This window comes from Drosophila virilis, chromosome 4, assembly GCF_030788295.1.
Source record: "Drosophila virilis strain 15010-1051.87 chromosome 4, Dvir_AGI_RSII-ME, whole genome shotgun sequence".
NCBI classification, from domain to species: Eukaryota; Metazoa; Arthropoda; class Insecta; order Diptera; family Drosophilidae; genus Drosophila; species Drosophila virilis.
Window position 1 is genome coordinate 21,924,214 of NC_091546.1, and position 24,438 is coordinate 21,948,651.

Consider the following 24,438-nt stretch of genomic DNA (forward strand, 5'->3'; position numbering starts at 1 on the left):
ATTAAATTAAGTGCCATTTACCTAGTACTAGGGGTTGCTCCTCTACCAACTGACCCCAAAATGTGTTCTCACTCGCCCTGCCTCTCTGTCTCTCTGCAGCCAAACCCTCCGCCACGCGACCCTCGGCACGTAACAAGTTCATTGCACTTTAATGAACTCTAAAACGAAATACAATATGCGATCCCTTTGCAATTTATAGCTCGATATTGCGACACATTCAAACTGCTAATGAGGCTTTGCTTTTCCACAATTCGAAATGGGAGACATCTTTTTGGGTTTTTTAACTAAAAATATTTCATAAACAGTATTAGTTTCAGTGCTCGCAGTGTTCGATATGCTTTTGCATAAGTGTAAATTATACAATTATTATTACAATTTTATGTTGTTTTAATTATTTACTCTGTTTTTTAAACAGAGGTTTAATGAAATTTATGGAATTATTTCGCTGAAACAAGAAATATAATGCGTGCCGCGCTATCGACTATCCAAAATGAGTGTCCACTGCAAGATTTTTACTTGGAGAAACCATATTTAAAAAAAGTATAAGTGCTTTAGTCGGATGCAGCCGAATAGTAGATACCTTGAGATACCTATCGAGCACCTTGAGTGCTTTATCTCCTCAATAGCTTCTGAGATTCGCTTGCGATTGTTATGAAATGTTTATTCCCGAGATATGCTCAGTTGAAATCTTAAAATCCAGTTATCAATACAAAAACAATACGATTGCCCTATACCCTATCTCTTATGGGCTCTAAGCTGTGCACACAGACAAACAAAATAGAATAGAAATATAAATTAATTTCGGGGCTTTCCTCTGATGACAGTTAGATCTCAATATTTGTCACAAACTTAATATTCGATATCTTCAAAAACACAAGGGATAGTAGAAAGACTTTTACAATCAACAAACAGAATTCCCTAGGGCTGGCATCCTCCAAAAGTCTTTCTGCCCGACATCGATACCCTAGCCTGACATCGATATCCAGCGAAATGGCGTATGAGAACTTCGTCAAATTGTAGTCAAGACTCTGCTTTCATGTTTGTAATTTGTACCTTGTTTAATTAAATGAGCTAAACGAAACTCCTTAGGGTGTCCCTTTTTGTTTGTTTTTTTTTTTTGTTTGTGTGTATGGGATATGAGCTTAAGGGTTGTTCTAAAGTTTTGCCTGGCATATTAGCAAAGTTTGGTGTTTAATTTAATTTGCATTTGCAACTACTCAAAGAATGGCAGCCACGATGTCTGTCTTGGAATTTTCATTTGAAAAACTTTTACAAAAAGCTGGAAGCGCTAACGAGAAATACACAGAGAGTGAGGGAGAGAGAGAGAGGGAGACAGAGTTGCTCTCTTGACTTGAGGCTTTAAGTCAACTTGATGTTGCCTTTGCTGCCAAAGTAGCTATGCTTAATGTGCTGGGACCATTTCAGGGCCGTCTGGTTTATGGCCACTTTGCTCACACGATTCACAAAAAAAAAAAAAAAACAAATAGAAAAAAAGTATATAAATATGTACTTATATAAGAAACTGAAAGGAAGGACTGAAATTTCATTTTCATTGTTATATGCCCAAACCATAATTTATTGCGACTATCAATGGCTGCTGGGAAGTCGTAAAAGGCAAACAATTGCGACTAGGAAGCACCCACAGACTGTCCTTTGTCCGCCCATCCGCTGGGCACTTGTATAATTGACGTGCGCCTACAAGTATGCTATGCTCTCTGCTGCTTCTTTTTTAGCTGTTTTTTTTATGCCCTTTGAAAATCGAAAATAGTGGGCAGTGACGAACATAAATGTAGCTGATATAACAAAATATCTCAAACTTTATATAACTTAAAATTCTTGATGTACGTTCTCTTAGTTCTCGTAGAAATAACCCCTAGTTTCCTTGAATCGCTAAATGTCAACTTAAAATTTTGGTTTTAGTTTAGTATTTAGCAGTTTTTATCTTAAGTGTTGCCTTACATAAGAATATTCGACTGACATCTCTGAGGCCATAAAAAATTATAAAGTTCACGCAAACAATATAGATGGGTCTTAAAGAATATATTTTCCATAATGCAGTGCTTCAGAACAAAGAGCAAGTTACAGGGCATTTTCTAGTTGCTAAAGCCTACTTATTTTTTTGCCTGTCAATTATAAGGCTGGCATCTTTTGCTGATGCTGCTGCTGCTGCTGTTCGTCTACCCTTAGACGCAGTCCTTGACACAGTCAGCAGGCAAATGTGGCAAATATGTTGCCCAAAAGGCTACAAGCTGCTGTTATCCCTTGTTGCTGTTGTTGAGTGTTGCATGCTTTCAGGCGCCGTTGCAAGGCCAAACACCGTCGACAAACAGCCACAGTTGAAGGTTGCGTGCGTGAAAAGCGCCCCGCCCCCTCCAAAGCTGCCTTGCCATAGCTCATGTTCGACACTTTTATTAATGTGTGCTTGTAACGCCTAACGCCAGAGCTGTCGGAATTCCATTCATAACATTTTATCAACCGCACACAAAGCAGGCACACTGTGGGCGGATGGGAGAGAAGAGTGTGCTCTATGTGTGCGTGCTTCCTGTGTCGTTGATAAGTCAGCCTACTTTAACGCCTGTTGACAGTTTTAATAAATGAAATGCGGCGACCATTTACCAACACTGGTTAGCACCGCATGAAGCAAACCGCAAAGGCTTGTGGTCGTTGCGGCAAGTAGCCTGTGGCATGTATGGGCCATGCAACTGGACTACAAATGGCTTTGTTTGCTTGTGACAACGGCCTCATTTAGAGCTAGTTAATTTGAGCTAGTTCCAGCTATGAATACGCTTTTTTTAAATGATTTGAAGGTTATCTATCTGAACATTTATAATTTTTTATAAACGCTGTTTCAGGTTTTCTTGATATATAACTTTTATGGCTAATCGTTGATATATAAGGCAATTCTTTTAAGTGTTTGTGAAGCCATTTAAACTTGATAGCTCGAATATGGAAAATTGTTTATTGCTTCTCATTCACTAGAAATCCAACTGCTGATAATAAATATTTATGCAGAGTTTTCATTTGAAGACAAATTGCTTAGCACATTAAAGAAAACAAGAATAACAACAAGCAGAAGAGCGACTGCTGTTGACATTGATATTACGCATACGCCAAGTCCGCTGGGGCTTAAATTTTATTTGGCGTTAATTGCAGAAATCATTTATACAAGTCGTTCAGTGTTGTTGCTGCTGTAGTTATATAATTTACATAGATATATATAAGCTGCCTCACAGCTGGCCAACCAAGTGTAAAGCAAAGCGTCAGGCTTGAGGCACAACTTGAATGTAGCTGTCAAACAATTGGAAAATCAGCGTGCAAACAGGCATGCAATTGAGAAAAAGACAGACTGACAGCGAGACAGACAGACAGTCAGACTAAGAGAATTGACACACAATGGAGCCAACCATTGGAAGCTTAGTAGATGATGGGCAAATAGCCCGGCGAAGTGCGACGACGACAATTGCAACTCTTCACGCACAAAGGCGGCGACAAAGTGAATTGGCAACATTTTCAATTAAAATGACAAAAGACGCGCACAAAAGTGGCAAGGACGAATAGGGCGACAAGCAGTGGGGGGGTGGGCGGCGTGGCTAACTGACAAAGACTGGAGTGCCTGCAAGCCATTGAGCCAAAAGGATTGTTTGCAATTGGCCAATGTCAACAATCAAATTTTTCATGTCTAAGCCGCTTACACCAACGTTTCTTATATGTCCATATATCAAAACTAATTGGGCGTGTCCTCTCCCCACCCCCGCCTCTGCCCCTGCTAATATAATAAATAATACAATTCATTTGAATAACCCTTGGACAAAGTTCCGTCAATACGCTTTGGTGAAATGCTTAATAAATTATGAGAAATTCATAAAAAAAAAACAACTATAAATATAAAATACAGGCGCGCCAAATTAGCCAACGCATAAATTTCTCGCTGGCATGCCATATCTATCGATTCGTTTAAATTTACGATCTTATCGGGGCAGGTGAAATATTCTGTCATAGTATACTACTATTGGAATGATTTATAGATATTTTGATAGAATTTTATATAAAGTAAAACTAAAAACAAAAAATGTTACTTAGTTTTGTTACTTTTATCTTTTACTATAACTATTATTTTGCATATTATTATTTTTACTAATATTATCATTAATATATAAAATAAATTAACATTTTAAACATTCTGCTTGTTGGTCTATTAAGAAGTTGTACAACTTTCCTTTCAAGTACTTTTTTATTTTCCTTTCTACTCCTAACAAAATTTTCACTTCATTTGGCTGCGCTGATAAAAATGGCTTTCATATTCTCAATTGCCGCATAAAATGTAATTTGCTAAAGCACGCGAAAAGCCAAATTCGCGTCTCTCTTTTTTGTTGCCCCGCCATAAAATTTAATAATGGTAATTCAAAGCAGACCTTGCTTTAGAGATTAGATCTATGCGCTTGTGATTCAATTGCACAGTTGCACAATAAATTAACTAATTGTGGCCTGTGGTGTGGCACGCTTTAAGAGCCATGCAATTTCCGCTGAAAAGTGTGCTATGATTTAAGCGCACCCAGGAATAGGATCGGAGGGTGCAGAAAAACAGCTGTCTGGGTCACAAAACTCAACTACGCCCTGGCAAGCAATTACCGTTTAGATATGCCCGGTCTATATAAGGGTATAAGAGGCAGACCACAGCAATAACGGCAAACAAGAAGCAGCAGAGAAAAGAAAAACTAGCCGAGCTGTAACTGAGACGTCCAGTCGAAGGGTGCGCTAAGGTCGCGGGGGGTGGGTGAGGAGCAGCCCTTAGAATATGCGTGACTGTCTGCCTTTACGTGTGTGTGTGTGTGTGTGTATGTGTGTGTGTGTGACAGAGTGAAAGTGAGCGTCAGAAGTGACACATAAAGCTCATAAATTGTCGCACACTCAATATGCATACAGGGAGGACAGACGCAATGACAGCGAGTGGGCAGGGGCAGGGGCCGGGGCAGGTGTGGGCTGTAAGTCGGTAAAATCAATAACGATTGCCACGTCGCTGGAAAATGACCCACATGCCCCCGCCCTTCTTCAGCCGAAGAAACATATATTTCCATATGCAAGAAATAAACAAGAACAATACACTCAAAGCAAAAATGAACAGAAAATGTGGCCAATTAAAAAAGAAATAAATAAGAAAACGAGATAGTAAATTCAAGTGTGATTTAAATAGAAAGAAGTGCGGAAAATTTAAATTATATTTAAGCTTAAGCTTTGAGTTAATAGAAGAAAAAGAAAGAAAATATAATTGCATGAAACCCAAAATACTTATTACTGTAATAATAATTGCAGACTTTAAAAAGTTTTTGAAATAAGTTTTTGTCAAGAGCTCAAGCTTAAGAAATGAGGAGCTTTTGTCGAGTTTTGATTTAAGCATAATACTTTCTTTTCTCTGAGTGTATCAATTGTATATGCTTTATGCCCTTGCCTGAACTCTTAAGCTGCAATTCATTTGAAATGCACTGCATAACCCAACTGCTGACCATGCCCATTGCCATTCCCAGTGGGAAATGAAGCGGGCGCAGTAAAAAAATGGCGCATAAATTTCGGAAAGCTGTCGAAAAAAGTCAGCAGCAGACGTCATGAGCAGGAGCGTAGTCAAAGGCAAAGGGGTTGGGCAATGCTATTAATAGCCGTTCAAAAAGGCCAAAAAAATAAGGATGCCAACGAGCTACATTGAAAGACATTTAATAGGAATTTTGATTCAAGAAGTGCGTCAGCCAAACGGAAAGAACTAAATTATGAATAAGCACTTCTTTATGGTGAGCCGTCAGAAGCTGAAGTTCGTATTTTATTGCGCATTCAGCTTGAACTAAAAATTCTATACATAAATAAATTCAACCTAACTTAAAATAACATGCATATAGCTTAACAGTGAGAATCAAAGGAGGAATATTTTATACAAAGTTATAAATATTTGGCTTATATATTATAATACATATTTTGTATTTTTATAACTCCTTGAATTTAAAACAGGGCTTCGCAACAATTAACTAACCTTATATGCATGATATGCCCAAATATTTAGTTTTAAGCCTCAGCTCTATCCCTTCTAACTTTTTGGCTGTCCGTCCGCCCATGAGGTCTGGGCCAATGCCTGAATTATACGCTTAAAGTATTTTAGAGTGTGCTGCGCCTGCCCTTGCCCCGCTGGTGCGTTGTTCCCTCAGCTTTTCTTTTATTCTGTTCCCAACGAACGCATTTGAAATATATTTTGTGGAAAAACAAATTCCATGCATGTCCGGCTCGAACTGGTTTTTCCGTTTGTGGCCTTTACATATTGCAGGCGGCCTTTTGGGCCAGGACGCAGGACCAATGGCAAACTAATTTCATGCACAAAATGTAATTTGCATGGGGAGTACCGCAACAACAACAACAACAACAACGACAACAAAAGAAGCAAAAGCCCATAAACATACGGTGCGCGGTACACTTTAGTGTTTTGGCCATTTTTGTTTGGCTGCTTTTGGCTATTTCGTGTCGAGCTATTTAAAATTGGTGTTGTATAATTTTTAATTTAGCCGCTAATTTATGCGGCGCCTCGCAGCACGTGTTCAGTTTATATCAGCAGGCATTCGGGTGGGGCAGTACTTACAGCAGGCACTGTTTAGCCAGACGTGGCCAACATATTTGTGTAAGTGCCGCTTTTAATTGACAGCCGGCGCTGGGCCTTTCGGCCATTCAGCCGGTTGGGCTGGGGTCAGCTCTTTTAGAGGTAGACAATTAGGCGTGTAGTCGAGGGTCCTTTGTAAATAGCTGACCCTAATTCATGAAGGCATTAAGAGCGTAACTAAAGTGAAAACAAGTGCTCGGAAGCAGCTAAAAGGCGGCCTGGAAGTGAAATAGAGGTGCCTGAGTGGGTGCATAAAACATTAATGCCAACTAGTTAGCTAATTGCGCTGCTTGATTGGGATTTAGCTGGAAACTAGTTGATTTAGGGCTGAATTCGAACATATTCTTATAAATGGAGGCAATCATGTCTTAAAATAGAATCTGGAAACTAAGATTTATTCCAATTATTATATTTTCTATGCACAGCTAAGTTTCTAGAAGCTGATACAAAATGTCTACGTCCTTGCATTTCTTGTTTCTTCTCCCTAATTTATAATATTCAGAATTTAGAAACTTTCGTGATCTCTTTGTTAAAAACTCTCAAACTAGCCTTAGTTAAAGCTCTTATCATTCGGTTTTCTAGCTAAGGTTCGGTTCAGGCTTAAGCTATTAGCTCAGCTGTAAATTAAAGAGAATTATATTTAAAGAGTACCATTCCCACCGTCACCCGTCACTCACCTTTAATTCTCACTCTCTCTCTCTCGCTCTGGCAGCATTCGCAGCAGTCGCGGCTCGCTTGATAGCATTGGGACCGCTGCCAACGGCAGCTCGGCGGCAAGCCAGGCCAGCTCCAGCGGCGGCTCCACCAGCAACAACAGCAACAATATCAACAACAACAATAACAATAACAACAACAATAACAGCAAAATGGATGGCAGTCCACATCATCGTCCGGGTTCACGAAATGGACGCGATAACTGGACCAAAATGCCAGAACCGCTCAACGGCCACAAGGGAGACAAATCGGAGAAGTCATCGCCGTCGCGTCGCAGCATGGGCGGCGGCAGCGGCAGCTCATCCAAGCAGGGCTCGCCCTCGTCCTCGTCGCGCACCAAGGGCGTGCCGCCCAGTTTTGGTTATGTGAAACGCGCCAATGGCAGCATCGCCTCGACGGCGGAGCAACAGAACATCGCCATGCTGATGGCTGTCGGCGGTGGCCAGGCCATGGTCAATGGCTTGCCCTGCGGACGCACCGCTCACGTGTCCGCAGTGCCGCGCACCGCCAGCGGCCGCAAGGTTACCGGCGGCACACAAACCCTACCCAATGATATGAACAGTAAGTTGTGATAAGTTATCATAATATATTTTATAAATTCTTTTTATTTCTGCTCCCTCTAGAGCTGCCACCGAATACGCAACATCGCAGCTTCTCGTTGACGGGCCCCACAGCGACGCAGCTGAGCCAGTCCATACGCGAGCGTTTGGCCACGGGTTCGCACAGCTTGCCCAAACCTGGCAGCGATATGCACGTATTCCAGCACAGGTAAGATAGATAGCTTAAGGGTTCCGTTCTGTCTGGCAGTCAGTTGATAAATCATTTAGTCTATTTATCAGTTTAATATTTAGTTTGTTAATTAGTCAAGCAGTCAATCGTTTAATCAAACAGTCAGTTAGTCAATCACTCAATCAGTTGATCAGTCTATTATTTAGGCTATCAGTCACTCAATCTGTCAGTTGGTCAGTTAAATAGTCAGGTCAGTCTTGTAATCAGTCAATAATTTAATAGTCAGTGGCTTTGTCATTCAATTAATCAGACTTCAATCAGTCAATTAGTCAGCCAGTCAAGTAGTCAATCATCTATTAAGTTAATCATGATTAATCATCTATTAAGTCAGTTGGTAAGTTATCACCGAACTGTTTATTTATTAATCAGTCAATATTTTAGTCAATCTACCAGTCAGTCAAAGGGTCAATCAAAATGTCAATCAATCAGGCATCGGTCAGTCAGTGCGTCAAATAGTCAGGAAGTCGTTTTGTGTCATTTAGTGGGTTAGTTTATTAGTCAGTCAATCAGTCAGTCAATGCATTCCCACAGTAGATACACAGCCAATCGACTAGTCGTTAATCAATCATAAAGTCACTTAACCAGTAAGTCCATCAGAAATTTATTTATAATATTCTTTTCTGAAACAGAATCTCTACGCGTGGAGGCGGGACTCGCCACGATGGGTCGCTATCTGATACGCAAACCTATGCTGAGGTCAAGCCCGAGTACAGCTCGTATGCCATGTGGCTGAAGCATAGTAATACGGCGGGCAGTCGCCTCTCCGACGGCGATGCCATTGATCAGCTGCAGATTGGTTCGCCCGCGATGACGCGTCATGGCCACAAAATGCTGCACAATCGGGCATCGGGCACAGTGGGGCAAATGCCCGTTCAGGGCAATGAATCGCCCTATGTGCAGAGTCCGCGCATGAATCGCAGCAATAGCATCAGGTGAGTGCAGCCTGAAAAATGTGAATGTGTTAGCAGCATGCCGTCTCTCTCTCTCTCTCTCTCCCCTTTATTTATCTCTTTTACTCTCTATCTTTCTTCCAACCTGAAATTTCTTGTACATTTTTTTCGTTTTACCTCTAAAAGCTATCTGAAAGAACGGACATATCCAAGGTGACTTTACCTCACAAATTGCTCACTTTTTGATATATACACATGAGCGTATGTTCGGGTGTGTGTGTGTGTGTGCCACGCCCATTACTAACGTTGCACTCGCAAGCAATCAGCTTCAGTTGCCACTTGTCGCGCTTGTCTCGCACTTTAAAAGCGTTTGCCGCTTGCAATTTACATTTACATGTTGCACACTTTGCAGCGTCGCCAAAAATGCAGATTCAGCATGAGTGTGTGTGTGTGTGTGTGTGTGTGTGTGTGTGTGTGTGTGTGTGTGTGTGTGTGTGTGTGTGTGTGTGTGCGTGTGGACGTGTCTTATAACATACGTCTGACTTTAGACGCTGTTTTCATTATGTGCTCATATGCCCTAAAGACAGACAGGGTATGTTGCCTTTACTTGATATACACTCAACAAAAATGTTTATGATTTTGATTCCATTGCATTCAATCTATAAAAACTTCTGTGTAGGAATTTCCAAAAATGCCTGAATGTAAACCTGTTTCTTTATGTAACACCCTATCTAAGAGGAATGAAAAATATATTTAAAGTTTGTAAAACAACCAGATAAGCTATTAAATACTTTTTTCTATCTCTATCAAAGACATCTTAGTAAAAAATGGTGTTTACCTGATTGCAAAATATTTTATTGAATATAAATCCTAAAAACATCCGAATACTTATCTAACATAAATAGAAAAAATAGTTAAGCAAGCAGATAAATTATTAAAAATTCTATCGTATAAATCTTGTTAAAAATAATGTTTACCAGATTTTCTTGATAGGCCCTACCTATTTATATATATTCTTAGCCCGACTTATGCAGCTTATCTGACTTTCTAGTGCAGATAAAAAAAGACAGATTTTTTTAAAATTCCCTTTGCCTGTCAGCTTATGCACACACTTACGCACCCACATGCGTGCGAGCGTGTGTAATGAGCTGTTTTTACAGCTGCGCGTCTGAAAGTATGCAAGCAATTTGCAATAGTTTAGTCTTTATAGGGTCGGAGCTTGACATATGTTTGCTGTTGCCATGTCTCGTGCATATTTTAAAGCTACAGTAAACCCCCTCGAAAAGCGAAAACCCGTGAGTTGACGGCACGCCCAAATAGTTAAAGGGAACTTTTTATAAAGGTGGAGTTGATAGGGAGCGAGCAATGGCAAACAGACAATGTGAAAGTTGTGTTTAACAGCAAAGTGGGCAAAAAAAAAAGGGAAAAAGAAAAAACGAACACGAAATGGAAAACGAAAAAGTGGGAATATGGACAGTTGGAAAGTTGCTGAGCGGGGTTGGGGGGGAGGATCTCGACGTATAAGTGTAAATAGCAGCGCCGAGCATTTGCCGCCGGTGGCTGGGTAAAGGGAATAGCGAGGTGCTGGCCAGATTATTATTTGACATGTCAATAGGTTTGTGAACCTTTGACTTGACGATGCAACAGCCACAGCTGAAATGAAGTTGCGCCTCGGGGCTGCCATTTTGGCGTTGTTGTTATTTTAACTTTATTCTGGCCACGTCAGCAATTCACAGTTAGCAGTTGCCGGTTGCCAGTTGCCAGTTGCCAGTTGGAAGTGGGCTATGCCCCTGCAGCCGAGTGTTGACTCTCAAGTGCTTCATTAAAAATTTTTAACAGCAAATGGTAAAAAAAAAAACCACATGCAGTAAAGGGCAGAGTGAACTATACGGATGTGTGACAGGTAAAAAGATTTTTCGGGCATTTTTTAAAACCTTTAAATAGCTTTAAGCTGAAAGTATCACAAAGGAAATTATATCAAACAGTTTTTTGCAATACGGAAGGTTAGTTAGTTTACCATCTGGATTTATGGGCCAAAATAGCACAGAGGGAAGTTTTTAGAGCGCAAGAGATTAAAAAAACGGTCCTAAGGGGAATTTATACTCTTTCTTAAAAGGCAATAATAAACAGAAAAAATTGTGAGCGCGCAATGCATTGTTAGTATGTAAATAAAACACAGGTGAACACACACCCAAACAAGTGTATGCAGGGGGCATCGCATGATATGTACCCGTGTGTATATGCCTATTTGTGAATTATCTACTTTGCTCTCACAAGTTATTCTTGCTGCTTATCTACCTAAATAGAACTTACTCTATTTTCTGAGCTCCGTATTTTGCTCCGCTTTGCGCTCGCGCAGCTTATACACACGTGCATAAAAAAATAGATTACTTTCAAGCGAACACACAACTAAACAAGTGTCTGCAGGGAAGACCGCCTAATATGTGCAGATGTGAATATTACATTAGCTAAAACTCGCTGTATGTTTGTTAGAATTTACCTTCTTCTAGTCAATATATTGCAATGTTTATATTCCATTATATTTTGTTAAAGTTTAAACGGCTACTGCGTAAGCCCCATTGACTACTGCGGTTCAATTAACACAGAATAAACTTCTGCAGACCGGCGCCCAGAATTTGAGTAAGCATACGATCCTAAAGAGAATTCGTGCAGAAGCATAATAAGTTTGTAGATAACGCAAGCGAACACACACCCGAACTCATGTAATCTCAAGATATGTATGTATGCAGAAGTGTCTGTGTATACGCATGCTTAAGCATTATCTACTTACACATCGCGCTCTCGCGACTTTTTGTGGCTGCTTGTTGATCAAAGCAAGCCTTGCTCAATTTTCTGAGCGCCGTTTTTTTTTTATCTGCCGTGCGCTCATACATCTCAGTTCTATTAAGCAATCACACACGTGCATAAATACCTAACATACAAGCAAACACATATAAGAGCACATATATATAACACACAGAGCGCCAAAGTCAACTTTCTCATGCTTTCGCTCTTTGTGTACACACACAAGTAATTCTTAGACTAATTTAAAAATCAAATCAATCGACAGCCGCCGAATATGTGCACCTGGTATTTAGAGATGGCACTTTACGTTTACTTTAAGACCTACCACGGCCAGAAGTACAGTAAAAAATTTAAAACGATAAACATATATATAGCTTTCTTTTTTTTACTGAATTAAAAAGGTTCATATATATTTTAAGATCCTACATATGTTCGTCATAAGGTCACTTTAAGTGCTGCACAAATATAACCCTGCACATTTAGCTTTCTTAATACTTACTAATTAGCAACCTGCGACTGTGCGGAGTCTTCAGCCTGCTTGAATGTGCAATTTAATTGGCATCGTGTGAGAGCGAGAACAAGACGGCGCTCAGAAAAAGTGCAAGTCTTGGAATAGGCAATCACAACAATTCATATGAGCTCGATGAGAATATAGATAATGCACGCGTATACACATGCCTCTTCGATTCTCTTTGCTTGTACCTGCTTATGTGTGTGCTTTCTTGAGCGACACCTACCTTTGCTAGTGTGTATTTTTTTATGAATCGCACTCACTCAAATTTTCGCTTATGCTCCAAGCAAGAACTTCGTTCGCCTGCTGTTTTTTCTGGGAGCCCATTGCTCTGTTAGCTAAACGCCAGTAGTAACGTGCACTGTGAAGCAGATCTAACATTTTGCACAGCCGGCAAGCTGTTGAGTGCTGTTGCCGATAGAATGTGACACATGCCGAATGTGCAGGCCTATGTATGAATAGTTTTTTAGGTCCGATTTTGAAAATGTGTACATGCCTGGCCGATTTTGAGCGATGCATTAAGCATTCCTCAAATTCGAAGACAATCAGCAGTTGACAACATGTGCAGATGGTTAACCCTGCTATAATGTACAATTTCCTACTGGGGTTAAATTAACAGAGAATGAAATTGCGAGGGCGCAAAGCAGACGACAAAAATGGGCGCACAGAACCGCAACCAAGTCTTGTTAGGAGCCATGAGCAAAAGTGATGAGAGCACAATGCAAACGTAGATAATGCAAAAGCTTACATACATATCTTTTCTATTGCGATCTCTTATAAATTTGCGATCTCTTCTAAATACACTAGTTTGTGTGTGTGCTCATTTTGTTTTATTGCTTTTCGCCTATTGGTCCAAATAAAAATATCTTGTGTACAAATTCGTCTACTGATCGTGTACCTCCTATATATTCTGTGCGCCGGCTTTTGAGTCCGCTCTCGGACCTGCGCAACTTTGTTCTGAGTAACTTTGGTTTAGTTAATGTTATGCGGCGAGCTTATTCCCTTAAATCGTTTAGTATTGTTATGTCCTTTTCCATTCAAAAATTATTTCAATCAAAATTGCATGAGTCTGCTCTGCTGCAATAAAAAAATAATCGCCTCCTGCAGAAGATTAAACCCATATTATTTGTGAAATTGACTACTTGGGTCAAACAAACACAGAGTTAAGTTGTGAGGGCGACAATAAACGGCACTCAGAAAGTAGAGCGGACCACTGAGCAATAAGCAGCAACCAAATATCGTGACCGCGATATGCATGGTAAGTATGCAGATAACAATAAGCGTACACACACTCAAACAAATTTATGCAGAGAGAATCGCCAAATATGTACAAAAGTATGTGTATATGAGTGCATGTGCATTATCTACGTATGAATCACGCTCTCTCGAATTATTCTTGCTGTTTATCGCTCCAAACAGAATAAGCTTGTCGACGGGTCGACGTACAGACATTCAGTAAGGGGAATTCGTAGAGAATCATAATAAGTTTGTAGATAGCGCAAGCGAACACACACCCGAACTCATATAATCTCCTGATATGTATGTATGCAGAAGTGTCTGTGTATATGCATGCTTAAACATTATCTACTTACACATCGCGCTCTCGCGACTTGCTAATTTTTCTGAGCGCCGTTTTTTGATCAGATGTGCGAACACACACCCAAACAAGTGTATGCAGATAGAGTCGGAAGATATGTACATATGTGTATATTCATGCTTATGCATTATCTACTTATGCATAGGTCTCTTCAGCACATTTTGGTTGGTGCTCAATGCTCTAAACAACACTTGCTGTATTTTCTGTGCGCTGTTTATTTTTTTTTTTGCGTTCGATTTACATTTGTGCATTTTAATTGTGTTAGTTTGACTTCAGTTGTGAATGTGACATGGTGCGAAATTAGAAATTAAAGCTGGCTCAAGACACAATCAGTTTCTAGTTAGGTATAGTTAAAATTCTTGAAGGTGGTTGAGATTAAGTCGCCCAATTTCTAAATGAAATGTGTGAACACAGGTAAAGCAAGTCAATTATTACACAAATCAAGTGAAAAACTCAAGTTCAAAGTCGAAAAACGGCAAAGGCTACGAAAAGACGGACTTACACAAAAAAAAATCAATGAATATAAAAAAATATCAATTAATCTATTTAATATTTTGTTTGAAGAATTAAAAGTTAGTTCCCATAATATGCATAAGTTCTATTATTCAATTTCAAAAGAGTTCTCGCATAAGAAACAAACCCTTTACCAAATATAAGCTTGTTTGAAATAAGCTTAAGCAAGGTACAATGAGACACATGCTTTAACTCTAGACGGCCCTTTAGTCTAGGTTCTTTTGCCAGTACATGTCGTAACACCAGGCCCACTCGCCTTGTCCTCTGCCTCTTTCCATAGATGGCTTTGTTGGCCCGCCAACTAATATGCCAGCTGTTACGGACCGAACTCTTGCTTTCAATGCATCAATTATGCAGTAGGAAATGGCAAGTGGAAACAACTACAACAGGGGGCAGTGGGGCAAACACCAGCAAAAACCAGTTTGGTGGCTTGTTATCAAATTTGACACCAGAGCAGACCAGAGCAGAGCGGAGCATAACAGGGCGGGGCGGGGCGTTGCCAAAAGCCCACGAGAGTAAAGTAAACGCCCTGAAGCGTACCAAAAACGCTAACAAACACACAAAGATACACAGACACACATTTACCACAAATGCAAACAGGGCAAAGTTGTGCAGACGAAACACCAGAGAGGTGCGGGGCAGCAAAGTGCACAGACGGGCGCACATATGACGTATACGTAATATTAGATTTGCATGCGAAATGCCATTAATGTCAGTTATCAGCAGCTGGAGCAGGAGTAGGAGCAGGAGCAAGAGCATAACGAGATGCCAACTTGGACAGCACAGATTTGTCCACCGGATTCCCTTCTACCCTGAACCCTCACATCTACCCCTTTTTTGTGGCCCTGTGTCTTTTCTGTGGTCATTTGCCGAGCTTTATAAGCACACTCAGAGAAAAAAACCAAAATATAAATTCTTGTGTAGCTGAGCTGGAATTTAAGGCGTAATGTAGCTTAAATTCAAAGTACATTTTGTTCGTGAATATTTAAAAAACAAATATATATTTTGCTTAATTTAATATTTGATTCGCAGTGAAGACAGGAACAGTCTTGATTCAAGTCAAAAATACTTTTACTGAATAATTTATATATTTGACCAATACGGGCTTAAATAAGTTCTTAAAATATATATTAGGTGCTTAGCCTTTGACATCTTTAGCTTGAATTGAGCACACATTTCTACAAGCTTTTTCTCTGAGTGTATCGTTTTATATGACAATTTGTCGAGGGATTTGGCATGAGAACTGTATGGACATGTCTCACTCATGTCGTTATCAGTAACACACACACACGCACACTTACACACACATGTCAAATTGTCGCTGATGAAAATTAAACGGAAATTTACGCAGAGCCTGAAGTATGCAACGTTCGCGTGCAGATTGGCCTAATAAACTGCACAACCGCAACGGAAATTTGCAAGCGTCTGGCAAACACACAACACATCATATCACACCACACACACACACACACACACCACACACACACTCGTATATACCACTGAAACACCAAGAGCCTTGTGGCCAACTGTGTTGGTCAAAATGTTCTGGCAATTGGGGCAGCTTGTGGTCGGCTTTAGCAGTGAAATAATCTGCATAAATGCATCCACAATAAATTAATTAATTGTTTATACTAAGTAAAACGCGTTAATACGGTGGCTTTTGCTTAAATAAATATGTTGCTCTTAAACATACGAGCAATTCATTTAAAATTTATTAAATGCTTTTAATAGCTCATTCATTTGTCATTGTGTGCTCAAAGCATGTCCTCTTATAAACATCAGGCGAAATAGTAATTTATGCTATACAGAAGCCGTTAAAGCCTTACAAGGTTTGTTTTCAGTTTAATTGCTTTTCTGAAAGTTGGCCTGAAAGAAACTCAACCAGCAAAGTTGTATACAATAGAGTTAAGATAAAATATTTCTCTGTTAAGGCATGGCGGAGAGCTAATTGTATCAATTAATTCTCTAAAAGCATGCACTCATAATTTAGGTGTTCCGCTTTGCTTTGCATTGATCATCAATCATCATCAGTCAGTCATCAGTCATCATCGTCGGACAGCCAGACGGTCGTTTAATCAATAATTTAGTGCATAAAACAACCGGTCAATCGGGCAGGATAAACAACTTTATAGAGATAGATTGAGAAATCTATTTTGCTAAACACAGATTTGTCTACATTTTGAAGCTTAACACATATTAAAATTTAATATATTTTTTTATTTTTTTTTCTTATCAATATTTATTAAATTTTTATGTTAAAATAGTCGTTGCACAACACTTAGTCTTTCTAATTGATTATTTTTCGTTACCTTCAATCACCACAAAACTCACTGTGAAATCACAGTTACTTTCTCCGCACAACAGAGCTCGCTTGTCAACTCATAAATACATTTGCAAACGCCGCAGCATAGCCACACACAATTTGGTCATATTAACACACACACACCAAACCACAAACACACCTGCCCACACACACATACCAAAACCAACAGCAAAATCTAATCACATTTTTCGTTTTGGCCATGCAATTACTCACAGATCCACCAAATCGGAGAAAATGTATCCCTCGATGCTGAGCCGCGGCGGGGATGTGGAAATCGAGCCCTACTACTGCCTGCCCGTGGGCACCAATGGGGTGCTCAGCGCCCAAATGGCCGCCGCTGTGGCCCAGGCCCAGGCACAGGCGCAGGCTCAAGCCCAGGCACAGGCGGGCAATGTGGCCAGCAATGCGGCTGCCGTGGCCTGGAGCCAGCCCACCTCGCCCACGCCCCTCAGTCGCGGCCCCTTTGCGTCAGCTGCGTCTGCGCTGTCGCCCACACACGGCACGGCGGCAGCGGCGCTGGCAGCGGTGGCAGCAGCTGCAGCGGGATCCGGACACGGCGCCGGCAGCAACGCATCGCATCGTCTGACATATCCCAAAAAGAATGATGAAGGTGAGTTTGAATTGGAGTTCATGTACAGTGAAGGCTCGCCAGAGCGAACTCAGTTTTTGGTTGCACAGAAGTCTAGTTTAGTCTAGAATTTATTTTGTTTTATTTATAAAGTACGTTTTTTTTAATTAAAAACAAAATAATTGTAGATAAAATAGAATTAGACAAAGAAAGCCATTAATTTTTTAATTAAGAAAACAACGTAAGTGAAAAAAATGGACAAAAAGATACAAACACAGAAATCTACAAGAAAATATCTGTTTTATTTGATCAATTATTTATTTCTTCTATATTCTTAGATTTATATATATATATATATATATATATAAGAAATGAGTCACAATTGTCGATTTTATCAAAATAAGTTTTATTTGTGTAGCTTTCACTGTATATATATCTATCGCTATAGATAGGATAAATACTAAATTCTCCACCTCTCTACCCCTTGCAGTTCATGGCAGCGCCGCCTCGCTGCTGTCGGGCGGCAGCTCGTTGTACGGCTCGGCAGAGGAGCGACAGGCGCATGAGATACGCCGCTTGAAGCGCGAACTGCAGGATGCACGAGAACAGGTGCTCAGCCTGAGCAGCCAGCTGTCAACCAATGTGAGTATATAACAAATGCCAAGTTTAACTATGAGATGCGAATACAGTTGAGTGCATTTCAACTGTCGTTCAAAGCTAATCCAATGTTCAGTTTAGCGAAAGATGAATGAATATATAAAACGTTTTTCTTAAACGGGTTAGCAAGTATGCTAGGCTTAAATATATCTTTTAATCAGACTTGTATATGCAATACACCTTGTATATAGATTAAGATGTACCGAAAGATTCTCCCCCTCTAAATCAATTGTGCTCCCATTTCGAAGTTTTTCCTATTAAGTGCCTAGTGAGTGCCATAACATGAAGAGACAAGAGCTATTCGTAATAGTTAATGAGAAACTCATAATCCTCGTTTTACTTAAATTAAATCAGTTCTTACAATTAATATTGCTTAAATTTTTGTAGACTTTTTCCCCTTTTTGATTCGTGCTCTGATAGCTTATGGAAGCTTTTCGATATTCTTAAAAAACTCTTCGAATCTTTTATAATAAATAAATTTCATGAATTGAATTGAATTGAATTGAATAGAACGAAAATTTGAAATTGACTTCAATATTCTTGAAGGTACGAATTCCACGAATGTTCCACAAACATTTTTGATTGAAATTAAAGTTTTCCCTTTTCTTTTTAATGGAATTGAGAACCAAGCAAAATATATTTTCTTCTGCATAAATCGCTTTATTCCCTTAAATCCACGCAGCTTTCTTATGGTCTCCTTGCTCAACTATGAATAATTTCACAGCACATATTTTACAACACGTTTACAACACTTTTACAACACTGTCGCAAACTCGGGCAATTGCCATGGGGCACATTCATCTGCTGCGGCGGCTGCTGCTGCTGCTGTTGCTCTCGTAAAAAGGCTGCAACATTTGGCGGCAGCTGCTGTTGCAACATTTTGCGCATTTCCATTGACTACTTTCGGGCATGCCTCAAGAATGCGATTGCCGACGTTGAAAAGGGCTGTAACAATGTTGCGGCTGCTGCGCCTCTGAATATATGTACTTTCAATTGCTGCAGTACGGCTCACGTGTAGTTCTCGCTCCGCCTCGTCTCACCTGCGCTTGCCCCGCCCCCCATTCCCCACCATCCCGTTATACGCCTTATCGACTGCTGCAACTGTTGTCGCACTTCAGAATTCATTCGCTTCGCTTATCGGCGCCGCAGTCGAGTCGCATTTTTGTCAGCGCAACTTTTACGCCAAGTTGCCTCGCGTCATATTCCCCGAGACGATGTCTCACTGTCTGCCACACCCTTTACTCTCTCCCCTCTCTCTCTCTCACTCTCTTTCTCTCTTGCGCCTTTCTCCTACTGTCGCAGTGTGTGTCTCAAGTTGTCAACAAAAGTCACGCAAAAGTCTGATAAACTTTCAAAGCAGTCAGACAAATGTACTGCAAGCATGGGCATGTAGAGCAGGGAGAGGTTGGCGGGGCGGGGCGGGCTTTGCAGAGTTTTGCCTACTTTCGGGCGGGCGGAAAATTGTCCTCATATGAGCACAAGTTGATTTTATTGTAGTTTTTCTTGAATGCGCTCATATCTCAAATAACTCGTCAACAATTTTCAGGCTCAAATGATATAAACTTTAAATTGCATTTCATCAGGCAGATGGCAAGGGGAAGTGGAAGGGGGTTTCACCAATTTTCTTTTATTTAACGTCTTGCTACATCGTAAAGTATTTTATGGCCTTCCCGTTTCCCTCCGGCCACCCCGCCCACCTTTCACCAACACACGGCTATCAAATTTATCGAGGCCAGCCAAGCAGCCAGCCAGACACACTATTAGACATTTCTCCAGACAACATAAATCTGTCCCGACATGGCTATAAGGTGTGTAGTTTTGTGGGAGCAGCGGGTGGGCCTAGTCTCAAGGTCAAGGCGTACGTGTAAATTGCTTGGTGGATGCCATTTGATGGATTCTTGATGTGAAATTCCTTTTTTGTGGGCTCAATATTGGTTGAAAGTTGCTCAGGCAATTGCCAATCATGGTTAAATGTTGCCAGACATGCTTAAAGTTTGCCAGAAATTGTTGAAGGTTGCCATATGCAATTATACTTACATACATATTTATATGAAAGCCCAAAGCTCCAATTTGTAGAGTAGCTCAGAGATAAACTGAAGGAATATCTGATCGGGGCAGCTGTTCACGGAGTAGCTCAGAGATGGACTGAAATCATTCTTTATATTATTTTATGGATTACAAGTTAAGAGAGTAGCTCAGAGATAGAGATTATTCTATAAATTACAGGGTATCTCTTCACAGAGTAACTCAGGGGTACAATAATACAACCCGTTATATGTTTTAAGTTCCAGGGCACATCTCAGAGATGGTCTAAAGCAATTGTTTGGATTCTTAAAAGAATTTCCTACGTTTCAAAAGCATTTGCCTGAGCTTAGTTTTTCATTCGATTAATTCGTGGCGCGTGCGAATGCAATCGATAGACTTAAGAGAATATCTCAAAATAGGAATTCGATCATAGAAATCATGACACATTGCCACGCCTGCATAGTGGGCGGGCAGCTGTTTATAGTTAACTGTGTGCATGTGAAGCAAAGAATGGCAGTAAAAAATGCGTTTTTCCGTTTGGCTGTGACTCGGACAAAGTCAAGAAAAAGAAAATAATTGCAATGTAGTTATGTCTGGATGCCATTTGCGCTTATTATGGCATTGCTAGAGGGGCGTTAGGGGGAGGGCAACAGAGCGAGGCATCTGCTTGATATGTAGCTGGGAATTTATGTGGGTTGCCTCAAAGTGGGTCGACTGTGTTGCAGCTACACATGAGCTTGAGAAACAGTTGACTGAGAGTCTCGTCAAGAGTGCGTAACGCTACGAGGAAACCTTATTAAAGACTAAGACCAAAGTGAGCTAGGTTTTCATTGAATTAAATACTTTAACAAAACTCTTTTAACGGACACTCCCATTAGGCGGACAAGCCTCTTGAGTAGGAGATATGTCCGCAAACCTCTGCGAATCTGGCCTTGCCCCTTCATTAGCCAGTAAACCCTGATAAGTGCATACAAATTCTGATTGTTCAAAAACTATTTTGATTTGCTCTAAAATTTCGCTAACTAAATTCTGCTTCTTGCCTTTATTTTCTACAACTTGTGAGCTACGTTCTCCAAAAACATCTAAATACAACAAATATTTTTATTATTTGTAAATTTCAATAGCTTTTATTCGTATTTGCACCCGTTTTGCACTCTTGATAAATATGAATACAATAATTTGTTTTATTTTCTGCAACATTTCGCTGCTTGAATGAATTCATTATTAATTCTTTTACAACTAGTTAGCTGCACTTTTCCATAAATATATTTTTATTGCCAGCAAAAGTTGAAGTCAAACATAAAATTGACATAAAATTCTGCTGCTGCTGCTGCTGCTGCTGCTGTGGCAGGTTGAACAACAACAATAGCAACTACTTTTTTATCTCTCAATTTAATTAAGCGCCCAAATGGTTTGGTGGGCGTGGCAGAAACTTTTTGCCAACTTGGTTAACTTGAGGCAATTGCAAGCGTCGTCTGTTGCCGCATTAAAAACTTCAAATGTTGCACAATTGCAACTTTTTTGCCATTTGAGCAGACTTGAGAAGAGTCAAGACTAAAAGCCGATTGTTTTTAATGCAATCACAGTGCCACGCCCCATTTTGTTTGAATTAAAAAACTTTTGTAATGTGCCCATGCGACGCTTTCCCCTGTAATTGTGTGTCCCTGCCCTCCCCAACCCTGGCCGAAGGTTCGATTGTGTTGGCGCTTAATTAATTTCCGCTGTGAGTTATAACGTCATAAATGCCAATTCGTCTGCCACACAGCTACCCCAACTCGCCCCCCCCCCCCCCTTTGCCCCTCCCCTTAGTCGTCAGCAGTTTTGCGGCATATTATTTGCTATTGGCCGTTTTTATTGACAGACATCTACGCAATTTCACTTTGCGGTCGCAAAAAAGCAGTTGCAGGGAAGCTGAGCAGACTCCCTGAGCTGAAAGCTCTGTACCCAAGTATACCCCACATCCCCAGCTTTATAGTGCCCCCCACCAGCTGCCTTCCCTTGTTGCCCCTTTGTCTGGTTTGAATTGCGTTCGCTATGTCAGTTTTTTTATGCTCTTCTCTGGCAGCAGATGCAGTTTATAAAGTTTTTCAAATGCATTAAAAACATATATATATATATGTGTGTGAAGGAATCTCGCTCTGAAAGCGGTTGGGAAATGAAAAAAGCTGTAGAAATAAGTCAAATAGGAACTAAGCTAGTTTGGAATACAGCAGAAAGTTAAATCGACTTTGAACATATGCTTCATATATAAGTTTATGCATGCGTATATAATATTTCAGATGAAGACATCATATGAATTGTACAGAACCTTAATGCTGCTCTGATGTGCCAATTTTCACTTAAATGCCAACTGTGAAACGCATATCAGATTTTGATTAGGTGCATATATTGTGGCCTTTACAACAAGTGGTTTAGCTCACAGCTTTAATCGAACATAATTTATTTCTTCTTGATTTATATGAAATTCATTTAATTCATTTAATTACAGTCCACACATCCCGAATCTAATAGATGTTTGCAGGTGCATTTAAATTTAATAATTCTTGAAGATAGATTTTGCTTAGCTTGAAAATAGTTTATCTTTTTCTGATATACATCTGCCTAACATTCCGACAGACAACGTCACTTTAGTCTTACATAATTCTTAAAATCGATTTAATTCTTTGATTTATCTTTTGCATTCACACACACACACAACCCAAACACACAAATAACTCCAAAAATGAACTTTCAACTTCTGCGTCCTCCCCTCTATTTATCGCAGGGCTTACGCCCTTGTCTGTTATCAGGCTAAGCTTTATGGCAGCTTATAGTGCACACAACTAACAAAAAAAAGGCTGAAAATAGTGGCAAATCTACGGCATAAAGAAGCTTATGAAACTTCCAACCTACATCAACACAAAAACCTCAATTGCACAATCTTATCACTGGCCATAAATATTAAAGCACAGCTATAACAATAACAACAACAACACATACACACCACAAGCACAACCACAAGCCAAGGCACTTCACTAAATCCAACGAATCGTGTCTCGAGCCACGCAACGCGCCCATTTATCACGCACTCCAAATTGACCCAAGTGACCGATGGCCACAAACAAACGCAGGCAATGTGAGAGACGTGATAGAAGAGCCCGCCCCTAGCCCCGTACCCCCTTCACACATCCGAAAAAAAAAACAACAACACGCCTAGCGATAAGACAAAGAATCATAGCTATGAGACGGTCGCCATCCAAGTTCGAACCACGCGAAAGTTCGAACCACGCAAATGTTTTGCAAACAGCAGACAGGGAGAGAGGGGCGGGGTGGAGGTCGAGCGTTATGGTAGTTGATTTTAATTGATTTGGGATTAAAGACAATTCGCTTGTCAATATTTGCTTGCACTTAAAGACAAGAGCGTTAAAAGCAGTTCATACAACAAAGCGTTCCTCCATGGAAGAACTTGAAGAACTCGAGCTCTGCGCTAGGGCTCAGGCTGAGGCTGAGGCATGTGCCACATTCTGTTTGTTTGAGGCAAATTTCCAGCTCAACTATATAAATAATAATAATAGCATAATGGATTTTAAATGGGCAGCTGCTGTAAATTGCGTAGGCTCCTACAGTGGCTGTTGTCTTAGAGGGATTACGTGTGTGGAATTGTGAAGCATAAATCATAAATTAGTCTAACTATTGTCAATTGTCTTACTAATGAAAACCATTTTGTTGCTCTTTTCTCTTTTTAGGTAAGTATTTTTATGATGACACTTGAATTAAGCTGAGAACTGGTATGTACTAAAGCTTTTAATTTGAAACTGTTCAAGTTCACTCTGCCCGTTTTCACCTATTCGCGTGAATTGGGGAGCATGGGTGGAATGTATTTAAATAATTTCATTTTTAAATTCTTATTCATATAATGGAATATGTGTGAACTATATTTCACATATAAGAAAAGTTAGAATTTAGTATTATTTTAATCGTAGCTTAATATTTTTTTAATACTTCTTAATACCATTAATAAGCTGGTAATCTATATATCAAAAACGCGTATGTAGCTACTGAGATATTACCCTTTTTCCATTAATCCCCTGAATCCATTAAAAATGGGTATAAGGTTATATTGTATTTGTGCAAAATCCAAATGTATGTAACAGGCAGAAGGAAGCATCTCCGACCCCATAAAGCATATATATTCTTGATCAGCATCAATAGCCGAGTCGATCTAGCCATGTCCGTCTGTCTGTCCGTCCGTATGTATGAATGCAAGGATCTCAGATCATATAAGAGCTATAGATTTGAAATTTTAGATATAGATGCTCCTAGTGCCTGCGCAGATCTAGTTTATTTCCGATAATCGATAATTTACTCCGTTTCCAAGCAATCGATAAAAATCGATATCGGTATCCTGTTTTTTGGGCAATTTTGGTAAATAATAA

The 24,438-nt window shown here is 40.1% G+C and overlaps 1 protein-coding gene across 7 annotated transcripts in view; it reads left to right on the top strand.

The window, feature by feature from the left end:
* Positions 1 to 24,438, top strand: part of sick (sickie) — a 198,760-nt gene that overhangs the window by 138,264 nt on the left and 36,058 nt on the right. For 3 of the 7 annotated variants that reach the window (XM_032437816.2, XM_032437814.2, XM_032437818.2), the window contains 6 exons: positions 7,344 to 7,906; positions 7,969 to 8,113; positions 8,764 to 9,066; positions 9,211 to 9,237; positions 16,989 to 17,383; positions 17,832 to 17,983. In XM_032437816.2, coding sequence (XP_032293707.1) covers positions 7,344 to 7,906; positions 7,969 to 8,113; positions 8,764 to 9,066; positions 9,211 to 9,237; positions 16,989 to 17,383; positions 17,832 to 17,983 — 1,585 coding nt within the window. Of the gene's footprint in view, positions 1 to 7,343; positions 7,907 to 7,968; positions 8,114 to 8,763; positions 9,067 to 9,210; positions 9,238 to 16,988; positions 17,384 to 17,831; positions 17,984 to 23,748; positions 23,840 to 24,438 lie in introns of those variants that run through there. The other 4 variants (XM_032437817.2, XM_032437815.2, XM_015172586.3 and 1 more) reach the window with 2 other exon arrangements.